Raw genomic sequence first — 13,579 nt, 5'->3', positions numbered from 1 at the left:
ATAATAACTTTATGAATTCTTAAAAATAAAAAGACTTAAAAAGGCACACATCGGTGCTTAAACCAAACTAATGTCTCCAGTACTCCAAGGCATAGTTGTAAACAGGCTATACATGCAGTCCCCGGGTTACATACAAGATAGGGTCTGTAGGTTTGTTCTTAAGTTGAATTTGTATGTAAGTCGAAACTGTATATATATACACAGGGCCGGATAATAGGCCCCCACCATCTTGCCCCCCCTAGGGGCCCCCACCAGATCGCACCCGGTCACCCGGTCACCCTAACAGGTAAGTATATACATATGTGTTTTTCTGTGTGTATATATGTATATACAGTGTATGTGTATATACAGTGTATATGTGTATATACAGTGTATATGTGTATATGTGTATATACAGTGTATATGTGTATATGTGTATATACAGTGTATATGTGTATATATGTATATACAGTGTATATGTGTATATATGTATATACAGTGTGTATATGTGTATATATGTATATGTGTATATATGTATATACAGTGTATATGTGGATATATGTATATACAGTGTATATGTGGATATATGTATATACAGTGTATATGTGGATATATGTATATACAGTGTATATGTGGATATATGTATATACAGTGTATATGTGGATATATGTATATACAGTGTATATGTGGATATATGTATATACAGTGTATATGTGGATATATGTATATACAGTGTATATGTGGATATATGTATATACAGTGTATATGTGGATATATGTATATACAGTGTATATGTGGATATATGTATATACAGTGTATATGTGGATATATGTATATACAGTGTATATGTGGATATATGTATATACAGTGTATATGTGGATATATGTATATACAGTGTATATGTGGATATATGTATATACAGTGTATATGTGGATATATGTATATACAGTGTATATGTGGATATATGTATATACAGTGTATATGTGGATATATGTATATACAGTGTATATGTGGATATATGTATATACAGTGTATATGTGGATATATGTATATACAGTGTATATGTGGATATATGTATATACAGTGTATTTATGCATCTACTGTGTATATATGTATACACTGTATATACTGTGCATATATGCATCTACTGTGTACATGTGTGTATATATGTATACGCTGTGCATATATGCATCTACTGTGTATTTATGCATCTACTGTATATGTGTATATACTGTGTATTTATGCATCTACTGTATATATGTATATACTGTGTATATATGCATCTACTGTGTATATGTGTATATATGTATATACTGTGTATATATGCATCTACTGCATATTTATGCATCTACTGTGTATATGTGTATGTATGTATACGCTGTGCATATATGCATCTACAGTGTATAAGTGTATATATGTATACGCTGTGCATATATGTATCTACTGTGTATATGTGTATATACTGTGTATATATGCATCTACCGTGTATATATGTATATACTGTATATTTATGCATCTACTGTATATATGTATATACTGTGCATATATGCATCTACTGTGTTTATACACGCATATATGTGTGTACATTTATATATATGTGAATGATGTGGTTTTTGTATATACTGTGTATATGGAATGTATGTATATGCTCTATATACAGAATGTGTGTGTGTATTTCCCGTACGTGTGTGTAATTGCTGTACATACTGAATGTGTGTGTATTTTCTATATGTGTATATACTCTGGGTATTAGTTTATAAATGTATATGAGTGCGTAAATGTGTGTGTATAAGTGTATACTTGTGTGTATATATGGGTGCAAGTATACGAGTGTAGAACTTTATGTGTGTGTGTATATGTATATAAATGTGGGTAATTGTATAAACATGTCTGTATAAGGGTACATTCACAAGAACGTATGGGGACGTATATCTGGCCGCAAATTTGCTACCGGATATACTTCCCTCAAAGGCGTCCATAGCGCCTAGGCTCGGTACTGTGAGCACCACGAGTACTCACTGTTTCGTGCTGTGGCCACTGTATGTAGCTGTGTTACTGGGGATGAGGCGGCTGTATGTAGCGGTGTTACTGGGGGTGAGGAGGCTGTATGTAGCTGTGTTACTGGGGTGAGGCGAATGTATGTAGCGGTGTTACTGGGGGTGAGGCGGCTGTATGTAGCTGTGTTACTGGGGTGAGGCGAATGTATGTAGCTGTGTTACTGGGGGCGAGGCGGCTGTATGTAGCTGTGTTACTGGGGATGATGCGGCTGTATGTAGCTGTGTTACTGGGGGCGAGGCGGCTGTATGTAGCAGTGTTACTGGGGACGAGGCGGCTGTATGTAGCAGTGTTACTGGGGACGAGGCGGCTGTATGTAGCTGTGTTACTGGGGTGAGGCGGCTGTATGTAGCTGTGTTACTGGGGACGAGGCGGCTGTATGTAGCTGTGTTACTGGGGGCGAGGCGGCTGGATGTAGATGTGTTACTGGAGGGTTGGCGGCTGTATGTAGCTGTGTTACTGCTGGGATAGTGGAAAGGAAGCAGGAGGACGTGTGTGTACGCTACACTTAGTGGGGGCCTCCACCAGATTTTGCGCCCAGGGGCCCCCACCAACCTTAATCCGGCCCTGTATATACAGAACATTTTTGGTCTCTGTGACAATTGGATTTTAGTAATTTTGGATTGTCATAAGAATCAATATTAACACTAAAGCTTCATTACAGACACCTGTGATAACTGTTACAGCTGATCATTGTAGCCTAGGACTAGAGTACAATAACTTACCAATATCCAGAGGTCCGTTTGTAACTAGGGGTCGTATGTAAGTCGGTGTTCTTAAGTAGGGGCCTGCCTGTATTGAAAATACAAAGAACAATATCAGTCACATTTATAGGATTTGGCAAATTCAGTAAAACATAAGAAAAAATATTAAATTATGGTATTCCTGTAATCGTATCGACCCATAGATAAAGATAACATGATTATTAGGCTTTACGGTGAACACCAAAAAAGAAAAAGTAAAAAATCCAGTACAGAATTGATGCTTTTCTACTCCTTTTCAGCAATAGGAGATACCAACCCCAAAATGGTAACACTGGAAAAAGCGTCTCATCCCGCAAAAAAAAAAATGCCATCACATGGACCCAATAACGCAAAAGCTAAAATTTTATAGCCTACAAAAGGGGTCAATGAGGAAAATACTGGCAGCTGCAGGGCGCTCCTTCCCTTCTGCACCTCACTGTGCGTCCATAAAACAAGTAATGGCCACATGAGGGGGTATTGTCACAGTGCCCCCCCAGTATAGTCATATGGCCCCCCAGTATAGTTACAGGGCCTCCCCCCCTCCCCAATATTGTCATAGGGCCCCCCAGTATAGTTACAGCCCCCCCAGTATAGTCACAGGGCCAAATCACAACCCTCCACATCAGTATACAATAGTTACCAGGCCTCCCCCCGAACCACTGGGAAAAGAATAAATATATATTTACTTTGCATGTGCAGCAGCCGCGGGCCGGAATGCAGCGAAGTGCAGGTGTGATGAAGTCACCGCGCAGGAAATCACCTCAATGCCAGGTGCCACCGGGGAGAGGTATTTTGTGCTCCGGTGCTGAATTTTATTTCCTCTCAGCGCAGGGCGTCGAGGCCAGGAGCCGAGGCTGGAGCTGAGTGGGCCGGAGCAGGCACAGCACAGGTCGCTGGGGCTGCTCTGTTTCCACGCTCTGACGTCAGTGCGCGGCCTCCGCAGAGCAGGATGGGAGAGCAGGAGCAGCCCGCCCGGCCGACCGACCGCCCACCTGCCCAGCCGGCTGACCGCCCACCCGTCCAGCCGGCCGACCGCCCACCCGGCCGACAGCCCACCCGCCCAGCCGGCTGACCGCGCAGCCGAACAGAGACGACGGCGACCGGCGTGTCAGCGAAAATGACTACGCGTGTCAGTGCTGACACGCGTGTCATAGGTTCGCCATCACTGCTCTACACGTTAGTGAGGCAAACTGCACTATGTGCCCCACTAATGATAAATCTGGGACAGACTGTAAATTGTAAATTTTCTGGGGGTGAATTAAAAAATCTTTTTTAACTTTTACTACAACCAAGAACAATATTAAATGATAGATTTGAAGTCAAAAAGGTGGATAGGCAGCAGTAAGAAGTAAGTCAAGATCTCCAAGTCCAAACCCTTCTTGATGAATGTCCTTGATGTCTAAAAGTCTTATGTGCCATTGTTTCCTGTTTTGTCCCTGTAAAGGGAAGTGTCTGTATATATATATATATATATATATATATATATATATATATATCCCTCTGTCATATTCCTTTCCCCTGGGAAAGAGCACACCTGCTTTACTCAGGATGTACTGAGAGCCTTTGGGCAACAGGATGTCAACCCCCTTTATTATGGGAAAGTCATTCAAACTCCTCAGGGTCAGTTATTAGGAGACGCTTCATATCTCTATATCTCTATGGGAATCCAGGTCCTTTTGTACTAAAGTCGTTCAACTCCACAGTGTCAGTTATATCTCTATGGGAATCCAGGTCCTTTTGTACTAAAGTCGTTCAATTTCCCAGGGTCAGTTATTCGGAGATGCTTCATATCTCTATATCTCTATGGGAATCTAGGTCCTTTTGTACTAAAGTCGTCCTGAGGGAGGCTGAATGGGGGACCAAATTGGATGTACAAGATAGGAAGAGTAAACATCTGTGGTCCACCATTTTGAGGGGGGGGGGCAAAGGAGAGACTTATAAGGGGATGGGTGTGGAACATAGAAGAAGAAATCTTCCCTGGATACCAGCTAGGAAGGGAGAAAGAATCTGCCCTCATCACCAGCTAGGAGGATCTCCACACAGAAGACTCCATAGCACCTTCCCAGAGTTGGATGAGTACCTGTATCCTTTCCCATCTCCCTGTTAATCTGGTAATCTGTCCCCCTACTAATACCTGTTCCTGTTAACCTCCCCTAACCTATCTCTGTTCCCCTATTTCTCCTGTTAATCTATCTCTAAATCCCTGTTCCCCTCCATTCTCTGTAATAGTAGGGATAGTTAGGTGTAAGGATTATTATAAGTGTGTGCGTGGGTGTTTTCATGCATTGTTGTGGGTTGGATTCTGTGAGTTTTGTGTGTATTGTGTTTAACATTGCATACTATCAGTGTGTTAATGAATATTTCTAGTATTAACCCCGAGTGTGGTAAATTATAGTGTACAACACAGAAATAGAAGATCTAGAATATTGTAAACAGTACAAGGAAGGTAGTGATATTAATTGTTATATTGCATAATAATTTATAGAACTACAGCGTGCCTTTAAAGTAACAGAGTTTATAATAATGTTCCCTACTCTCTGTAATTTTGATTAGGCCTGAAGGAATAGTATTTAAAGAAAATCGACCATTTGATTTCATGCATTATGAACCAAACATACCTTGAGAATGTTGTAGCTACACTGAGGCAGTGCTGCTTGGTTTGCTGAAAAAACAATTATAAAATTATGATTATGAAGCTCTGTTGCTCCTTTGACTGGCTCAGCACTTTTCCTCTTACATTAGTTATGCACTGCACCAGAGACTGATGTAATTACTGTATTATGCCTGACAGGCAGAAGTAATCAATCGCTGCACCATCCCCCAGCTGCTGTGTATGAGTGATCCAGCACAGGTTGATTAGTTCTGTCTGGATAGTTCAGAAAACTCTGGGTAATGTGTTTATGAATGGCAGGCTGAAGCAATCCACGTTCCCAAGGTCCTGAATGGTATAATTGTTCTTTCAGCAAAACCACTCAGCGATTAAACAAGATATGTGCCTGAATCAGTGTAGCTACAGCATTCTCAAGGCATGTTTGGTTCATAATGCTTGAAATCAAACGGTAAATTTCCTTTAAAATGAACATTTATATGTCCTGGAAATAAATCACTCAATAGATTATATATAGTTTATATACACTTTGTTTTGTTTCAGAGGCACCTAATAATATAAGTTACTCTTACTGTGGAGCTAATAACTGTCCTAAAGCTACACCCGAGCTCAGCAATACAACAACACCAGTTTCTGGTGTATCAGACATCATGCGTTACACTCTGATGGGCATTTATACAGGTAGGTGTCAATTCTTTTATTTTATAATTAGCATAAGTATTATAACAATGCAGTGTTGTACTTTATAAATTCTACTACTACAGTTTTTTTATTTTTAAGAATTAAAGTGGTATTCTGGTATATAACATTTTTAAATTTAAAGTTAGGTCCTTAAAGGGATTTTTATCGCGTACATTTATTGAATATTCATAGGATATGCCATAAATGTGCCATACATGTTGGTATCATCTTAGAGACGACCTATATCAAGGAAAAAACTCCAACTTGTGGTTACAATGAAAAAAAAGTAATGATGCTTCAAATTCACTGCTGCCAGCATTGGACACATTGGGGCACATTTACTAAGGGTCCACACATCGCATTTCCGCCGTGTTTCCCGACTATTTCTGATTTGCGCCACATTTAACAGGGGTTTCATGCCAACTTTCATGCAACACAAATCGGGGGGCATGGCCGTCAGACAACCCGACTGATTCTGACTAAGAGCGGAATTTAAAATTCAAATTGTGTCGCAAGACATGCACTTACATGCGCCGGGAAGAAGAAGGTGAACTCTGGCGGACCTGAGTGGGGAAGCGACACATGCAGGATATCGGGTGCACGATCTTAGTGAATCGCGTTGGACTTCATCCTTGTAAGGCAACACACCTCGGGGTTCGCAACAGGACTGGATAAGTAGATGTGCCCCATTGGGGGAATATTATTATACCTTCACAGCCAGAAAACGGAGCTAGAAGGCTTTAAAAAAAAATAAAATTTCAACATCCATACAGTATCTACTAAGAGTCTTAGTAGATGAGGGATGCTGGGGTCTTAATAAATTACGCCCATTGGTGGGCATGGCCTGACTTCCGGTATGAGAAGACGCACTTGAACAGTGCTCCGCTCTAGAGCCTACCTCGCTGTTAGAATCCTGCCGAAAAATGGACCACCAACATACCCTGGACACGGGTCAAATGATCCACCATGAGCAAATCCCGCACATCTGCATCTGCAGAGCGGCTCAAGGAGTTTGCTAGGCGGAAAACCCAAGTTAGCGCCGCGACAACAACAAGTACTCACACTGCGCCAGCGGCCTTGGAATCTGATGACTCCTCTGATGATGCCGGGCTCCTGAGACAGGACATGCAAAGGCTGAGGGAGTGTGTCAAAGACACAGAGAAGAGGATCTCCCATCTGGAAGTTGATAATGCAGATGAGAAAGCAGCTGAAATGTGGGCTCAGAAATTGGATGATTTGGAAAATTGCCTACAGCGTAAGAATATCAGAGTCCTTGGACTTCCAGAGAGGGCTGAAGGTACTGTCCTATCCTTTTTATGGAAAGATGGTTCGAGGAAATGCTTCTTGGCCTATCCGTATCTAGAATATACTCTGTGGAGAGGGCCCATCAGGTCCCGGCAAAGCCACCACCTCCGGGAGTGCCTACATGCCCATAATGGCGCTAATACTATGCAGCAAAGATCGAGACGCCATATTGGGTGCAGCTAGACGTATGGGCTTCATTACTTACCAGAACAGAACGATATCCTTGTTTCCGGACTTTCCGCAGCTCTTCAAAAGTCACGGGCTACTTTCATAGGTGTTAAAAAGAGACTGCAAGAGCTACAGATTGCTTACTCCATGACCTTCCCAGATAGATTGAGGGTTGTCTATGAGGATCGTGTCTACTTTTTCTCCTGAGGCCTAACACCACCCTGAACACCTTAGGACTATGTTGTGTAAAGCTTTATACACCATCAGCCGTTAAGTATATTTGAATTATGGTTTATATATAAGTGCTTATGCTCCGGTACCTCCATACATGTGTCTAGTAACACAAATGTGTGACCGGCCATCTTTCTCTTTGCAATGAAATGCATATTCTGGGTATTACTCATAATGTTTTACTGTTATTATCTTTACGTAACGAAGTTTGAGCCCTCCTTGTGTAAGGAGTGAATTGTAATTTCCCATGGTCGGATTTTAATTTCTCTTGCACTATAAGGTTTGAGCTCTGCCGTGAAGCGATAGTCTGCGCTTCTGTTATTTGACCTAAGGCGCAGGCTTCCCCTGTATTATTTATATTGAAGCAACTTTGTGATATCAGCTGCTGCACTATCTTTGCTTTCTAGAGATGGTTATAGTTACAACGTTGACTGTTGATTTCATTTGGTCTCTCTTATAAGGACACGTTAAGATTAATCTGTCTTCTACTTGGTAACTAAAGGTACTAACATATGTTATCTCCATAATATCTATCTACTAGTATCTTGAAAGAGTATGACACTCGCACTGATTTCATGGAATGTTAGGGATCTAGGAGATGACCGCAAACGGAACATGATGATGGCAGGCTTGCTGCAACACTCCCCTTCTATAATATGTCTCCAAGAGACACATTTGACCCAGGTGAACACTAGGACCATACATAGGCACTGTGTGCAATGGTCACAACATTCCACTGTCGCATCTTACTCTAGGGGAGTCTCCCTTCACATACATAATTCAGTGAGATGGGAACCGGGTGTAGTTAGGATAGACCCTGAGGGGAGCTAAGTTTTTGTCCAAGCATGGGTGAATTGTTTCTCATTTGTTATCTTAGGTGTCTACAACCCCCCTACCTCATCTCTGACTGTACTACACCAAGCTGCATCCTTTGATGCACAATTCCTGCAGGCTACCCTCCGTATGGGAGATTTTAATGCCCAACATGACGCTATCCTTGATAAATTCAGAAATGACCCAGAATTGGAACCCCCTGACCCACAGACCCCTTTGGCTCGGCTGCTATTAGAACTGGGCTGGTTTGATATATGGAGGTTCTGCCACCCTCGTACATGAGAATACACCTGTCATACGCCTGAACATAATACCCTTTCCAGGATAGACTATGTATGCGGTAACTCTAGTGCGGTAGCTCTCATACATGATATTGTCTATCTACCTAGAGGTGTCTCGGATCATACTCCTATTTTGGTTAACCTTCAATTCCCAGAGGTCAATGTCTTCACTAACCCGCGGAAAATCCACCTCTTTTTGTTTCCACTCCTGCCTGTCACTGACTGTACTCATGCCCTAATAGCTGATTTCCTGGCCTATATCCCCCACATGGGATGCTCTCAAAATATATATGCAGGGATGCTTACAATCTGTGATTACCCATGTCAAGAAAGAGGCCCGTAGGGAAGAGGCTGAATTAGCTTCCACTTGAGTTAGGCAACCAATCGAGTAGCTTGTTAGCGCAGCTAATTCATCAGAATTCACCGTCCCCCATGGTGCTGCAGTTAACTTCTTCTGAGGGAACTGTCATCACATCCAATGACGATATTTTGGTGGCCTTTGCTGAATTCTATAGAGATCTATATTCCACCCAGATAGACTGCTCTGTGACGGATATTAATGATTACTCGGAGGTGGACTGCCCTTCACTTAGTCAATCTCAACGTGACATGCTAGATTCCCCTTTGATACTCGAGGAGCTCCAGGAGACTTCAAAATCTATGGCAAGGGGTAAGGCATTAGGACCCAATGGCTTCCCCTTAGAGATGTGGCTCCAATACCAAGACTTCCATGTTGCAAATGTTTAACTTTGATATTGTGGTTATTCTCAAGCCAGATAAAATCCAAAGGAATGTGGTTCTTATAGATCCATTTCTTTGTTGAATAATGACTATAAGATCTTGACTAAGATTTTAGCATGTAGACTAAACAAAGTTAATGCATCCCTGGTTCATGAGGACCAATCAGGCTTCATGCCTGGGAGGTCCACTTCTGAGAACCTACGCAGGTCACAAATCATTATGTAGATACGTGTTGACTGTTGAGAAGTAGGAGTATTGGGCCTTGGCCTCATTAGATGCAGCCAAGGCCTTTGATTCCGTTGAATGGCAATACCTACAGGGGGTACTATGTAGGTTTATTTTGAACCTAAATTTTGTAAATGGGTGGCGATCCTCTGTAGAAAGCCTCTATATCCTTATTTCTGACCCATTCTCACTGGCAAGAGGCACCCGTCAAGGGTGTCCTCTTTCTCCCCATTTGTTTGCCTTAGCAATAGAGCCACTAGCAATAAAAATCTGTATGGACACAATATACACCGGGGTGTCACATGCAATGGGACAAGATCGTCTCGCTCTTTATGCGGATGATCTTCCTTGCCCAGAGCAATTGATTTGATAAATGACTTTAGTTCATATTCAGACTTACGTATACATTTTGGGAAGTCATGTCTAATGTTTTTATCTCCGGACAGGGCCAGTTACTCCCCTGAGATCCTGTCTGACCTCGTGGTCCCAGATAAATTCAAGTGCTCGGGGTTGATCCTAACCAGGCTACCCAAAATGTCTCTAGATTCCAATGCTTTTCCCTTGTTGGGATATTTAAGGGATAAATTTGAAACCTGGGCCACTCTTCCCCTTTCAGTGGCAGGATTAATTTAGTTAAAATGGTGGTATTTTCTACCCTATCCCTAAACACTTCTTTCATTCTTTAGACTATATGATAATTACCTTTATTACCTTATAATTACGCCATGCATTACAAACTCAATTCCCCAATCCTAATCTCACAGTTTCCTCTTATCCACTTATGGCGGTGGTCAGGTTGAAGGGCCCAGGGGGGGATAATCTCCACCATATATGCAGATATTATAAATAGTCTAACCCCCAGACAGCAATTGCCAGCCCTACAGAAATGGAAGAGTCTTATTCCGGAACTAGATGAGGAATTAATAGAGGAGATTTTAGAGTCACATCTTCATGTTTCACCTGCAACATCACCTGCACCTCAATAACAAAGTGACATAATTATACATTATCCATCAGAATTACCTTACACCATTACGACTTCATAAAATGGGCAGACTGTCCTTGCCCCAGTGCCTACGTTGTATGCACAATCCAGCAGACTTCTGGCATATGTACTGGGAGTGCCCAAACATTAAATCATTTTGGTCCTTTGTAATAGATTTCTTATCGGTTTTACTGTCAAAACCTCTTCCTAATACACCATTAATATGTATATTTGGTATCTTAGAGGAAGAGAGCTGGTCTCATCATGAAAGAATTTTCCTTCGGGAATCTATGTTTCTAGCTAGGAAAGCTATTGCCCTATGATGGATGGGTGATTCTATACCTCTTCTTCACAATGGAAACAGTTGGTTAATCAGATTATTCCATACGAACGGGTGATCTAAAAACGTAGGGGTTGTCCTGAGAAATTTGATAAGGTATGGAAAAAATGGTGTGACTCCCCACTTACCTCATTCACTCCAGATTCCAATTTAGTGGCAAACTTGCATAGATGATCCCTATGGATGATGGATGCTGTGACCGATGTGTGGTGAAGGGACCCCCCTGGTAAGACCTAGTAATTTGTCTCCTTTATTTCCTCCTGGACCGTGATCACGCCCCTGCGAAATAAACAGAAATTTATGTGAACACTGCCAAGTAGATAGATTACTCTGTTCGGTTAACCAGTTTACGCTTTCATGCTGTTTTTTTTCTGTGAAATATGATTGTACTTGCACATATTGAGTACCATGTGAATTCTTTAAAATAATAATAGGTGCTACTACTCAACACTATGTACAATTGCCTAAATGTGACTGTATCTTGCTTGCATGCGGTGTTTGATGCTCAATGTACAAAAAATGTTTTCAATAAAACAGTTTAACACGTTAGCGACGCAATGCGATATAGATTGTCTTTTTCAGCAGGTACTTCGCACAAAAAGATAATCTATATCGTCATACATTGAAAGCGTCACCATGTGTAAACACATGGTGACAAGTCCATGACGACAGCTGTCACCGACATCGGGCCAGGGACCAAACCATCATATTATACTAGAAGCCACTGTGGCGCCCCACTAATGCCACAGAATTAAAAAAAATTCTGGGGGCTCTTTCTTAATATGGGACTTGTTAAAAAGCCTACCATCCGGTTATATTGGTCCAGTGATGTTTTTTGCATTACAGTGATAATCGTCAATGCCCTTCTGCTGGTGACCATGCTCAAGACCGATTATATAAAATTAGGCCAGTAGTGACTCATTTTAATGAGAAATTTATGGAGGCTTACATCCCACAAAAAAATATAGCCATCGACGAGTCACTTGTACTTTTTAGAGGTAGGCTAAATTTTGGCAATATTTGCCAAGCAAAAGAGCTAGATACGGGATCAAAGTTTACAAGCTCAGTGAAAGTGAAAGCGGATACACCTACCAATTCCATATTTATGAGGGAAAGGACTCCGAGATCTGTGTACCTGAATGCCCCCTGTCCTAACCACATCTGGTAAAATTGTGTGGGATCTTTTATTCCCCCTGTTGGGTAAGGGCTATCACCTTTACATAGATAATTTCTATACAAGTGTCCCTCTCTTTCAGTGCCTCCTTGAAAAAGGAACAATAAGGAGGTATCAAAGAGGCCTCTCAAAAAATCTGGTGGACCTTAAATTGAGACCCAAGCAAGTCCTTGTGTCAGAGTAACATAATGCTGATAAAATATAAGGACAAGAGAGGTATAATGCGATTCGCAAGTCGTAACATCCTAGAAAAATTTAAGAATGTTTACAAAGTTATAACAATAATTGTCTGTCTGAGAAAAAAAAAAACATTTTAAATTAAGAAAATTGCTGTTTTTTGGATTTTTTGCTACATTTCACCTTTTTTTAAATAAAAAACATAAATCATATCAACTAACATTTACCACTGACATAAAGCACAGTGGGTCATGAAAAAACTATCTCAAAATAACATAGATAAGTTAGGCCGGTTCCACACTTGCGAGTGTGATGCGCTACACTCGCATCACACTTGCAACGCGTGCTGCCCAGATTGCACGGCCCGAACCGACTCAGCATGTCAGTTCTATGCTGGTTCGCAGCGTTCAGGCTGTGCGATCCGGGCATCATGCGTTGCGAGTGTGATGCGAGTTCAGAAGGGGACTTAATGTGTTCTGAAGTTATTATCAAACAAAATGATACAGGTCAGTTCTGAAAAATAGGTTTGTGTCCTGAAGGCCATTTTAGGCTGTGTCCTTAAGGTGTTAAAAAAATTATGCCCATTGGGAGAACAATGAGAAAATCGATAGAACACAAATAGAAGTTTGTAACAGCAATCTGCAGACAGGAGGACTTGTGAGGTAGAAGAGAAAACCACTGGTTAGTCTCATAGCAGGGTTCATTTTACCTACTCAAGACACTGGACTAAAGGTATAAGAAAATACAGGCTACAGTGCATCCACATAAAACATCTGTCTGTGATTCTGGCCTCCTGAATAAAGGAACTTTTGAACTTCATATCTACAGTGTGAGTTCTTTTTAGTCTAAAAGAATAATCAAAGAAGAGTTACACATTAAAATCTATATAATCCCAACATTTAAAAAAAAACAGATGTTGCTTAAAGTGCTTGATTAATAACAGAATATATGCAATACAGCAGGTTGGCTCTGTAGAGAGAAACCTATACTACACCTCCCATTTTAAACTCTTTATGTAAACCTCTGGGTTCAAGTATGTCTAATTAGAAAAT

The 13,579-nt window shown here is 41.2% G+C and overlaps 1 protein-coding gene across 8 annotated transcripts in view; it reads left to right on the top strand.

Annotated features, from left to right (window-relative positions):
- The window catches only part of LOC140121501 (protein unc-93 homolog A-like), a 110,169-nt gene that overhangs the window by 71,848 nt on the left and 24,742 nt on the right, over nt 1-13,579 (top strand). For all 8 annotated transcript variants that reach the window (XM_072141179.1, XM_072141176.1, XM_072141175.1 and 5 more), the window contains one exon: nt 5,929-6,066. In XM_072141179.1, coding sequence (XP_071997280.1) covers nt 5,929-6,066 — 138 coding nt within the window. The remainder of the gene's footprint in view (nt 1-5,928; nt 6,067-13,579) is intronic.

The sequence above is a fragment of the Engystomops pustulosus genome, chromosome 3, assembly GCF_040894005.1.
Source record: "Engystomops pustulosus chromosome 3, aEngPut4.maternal, whole genome shotgun sequence".
Classification (NCBI taxonomy): domain Eukaryota; kingdom Metazoa; phylum Chordata; class Amphibia; order Anura; family Leptodactylidae; genus Engystomops; species Engystomops pustulosus.
The sequence above is the reverse complement of the archived record's forward strand: the minus strand, read 5'-3'. Positions and strand labels throughout refer to the sequence as shown.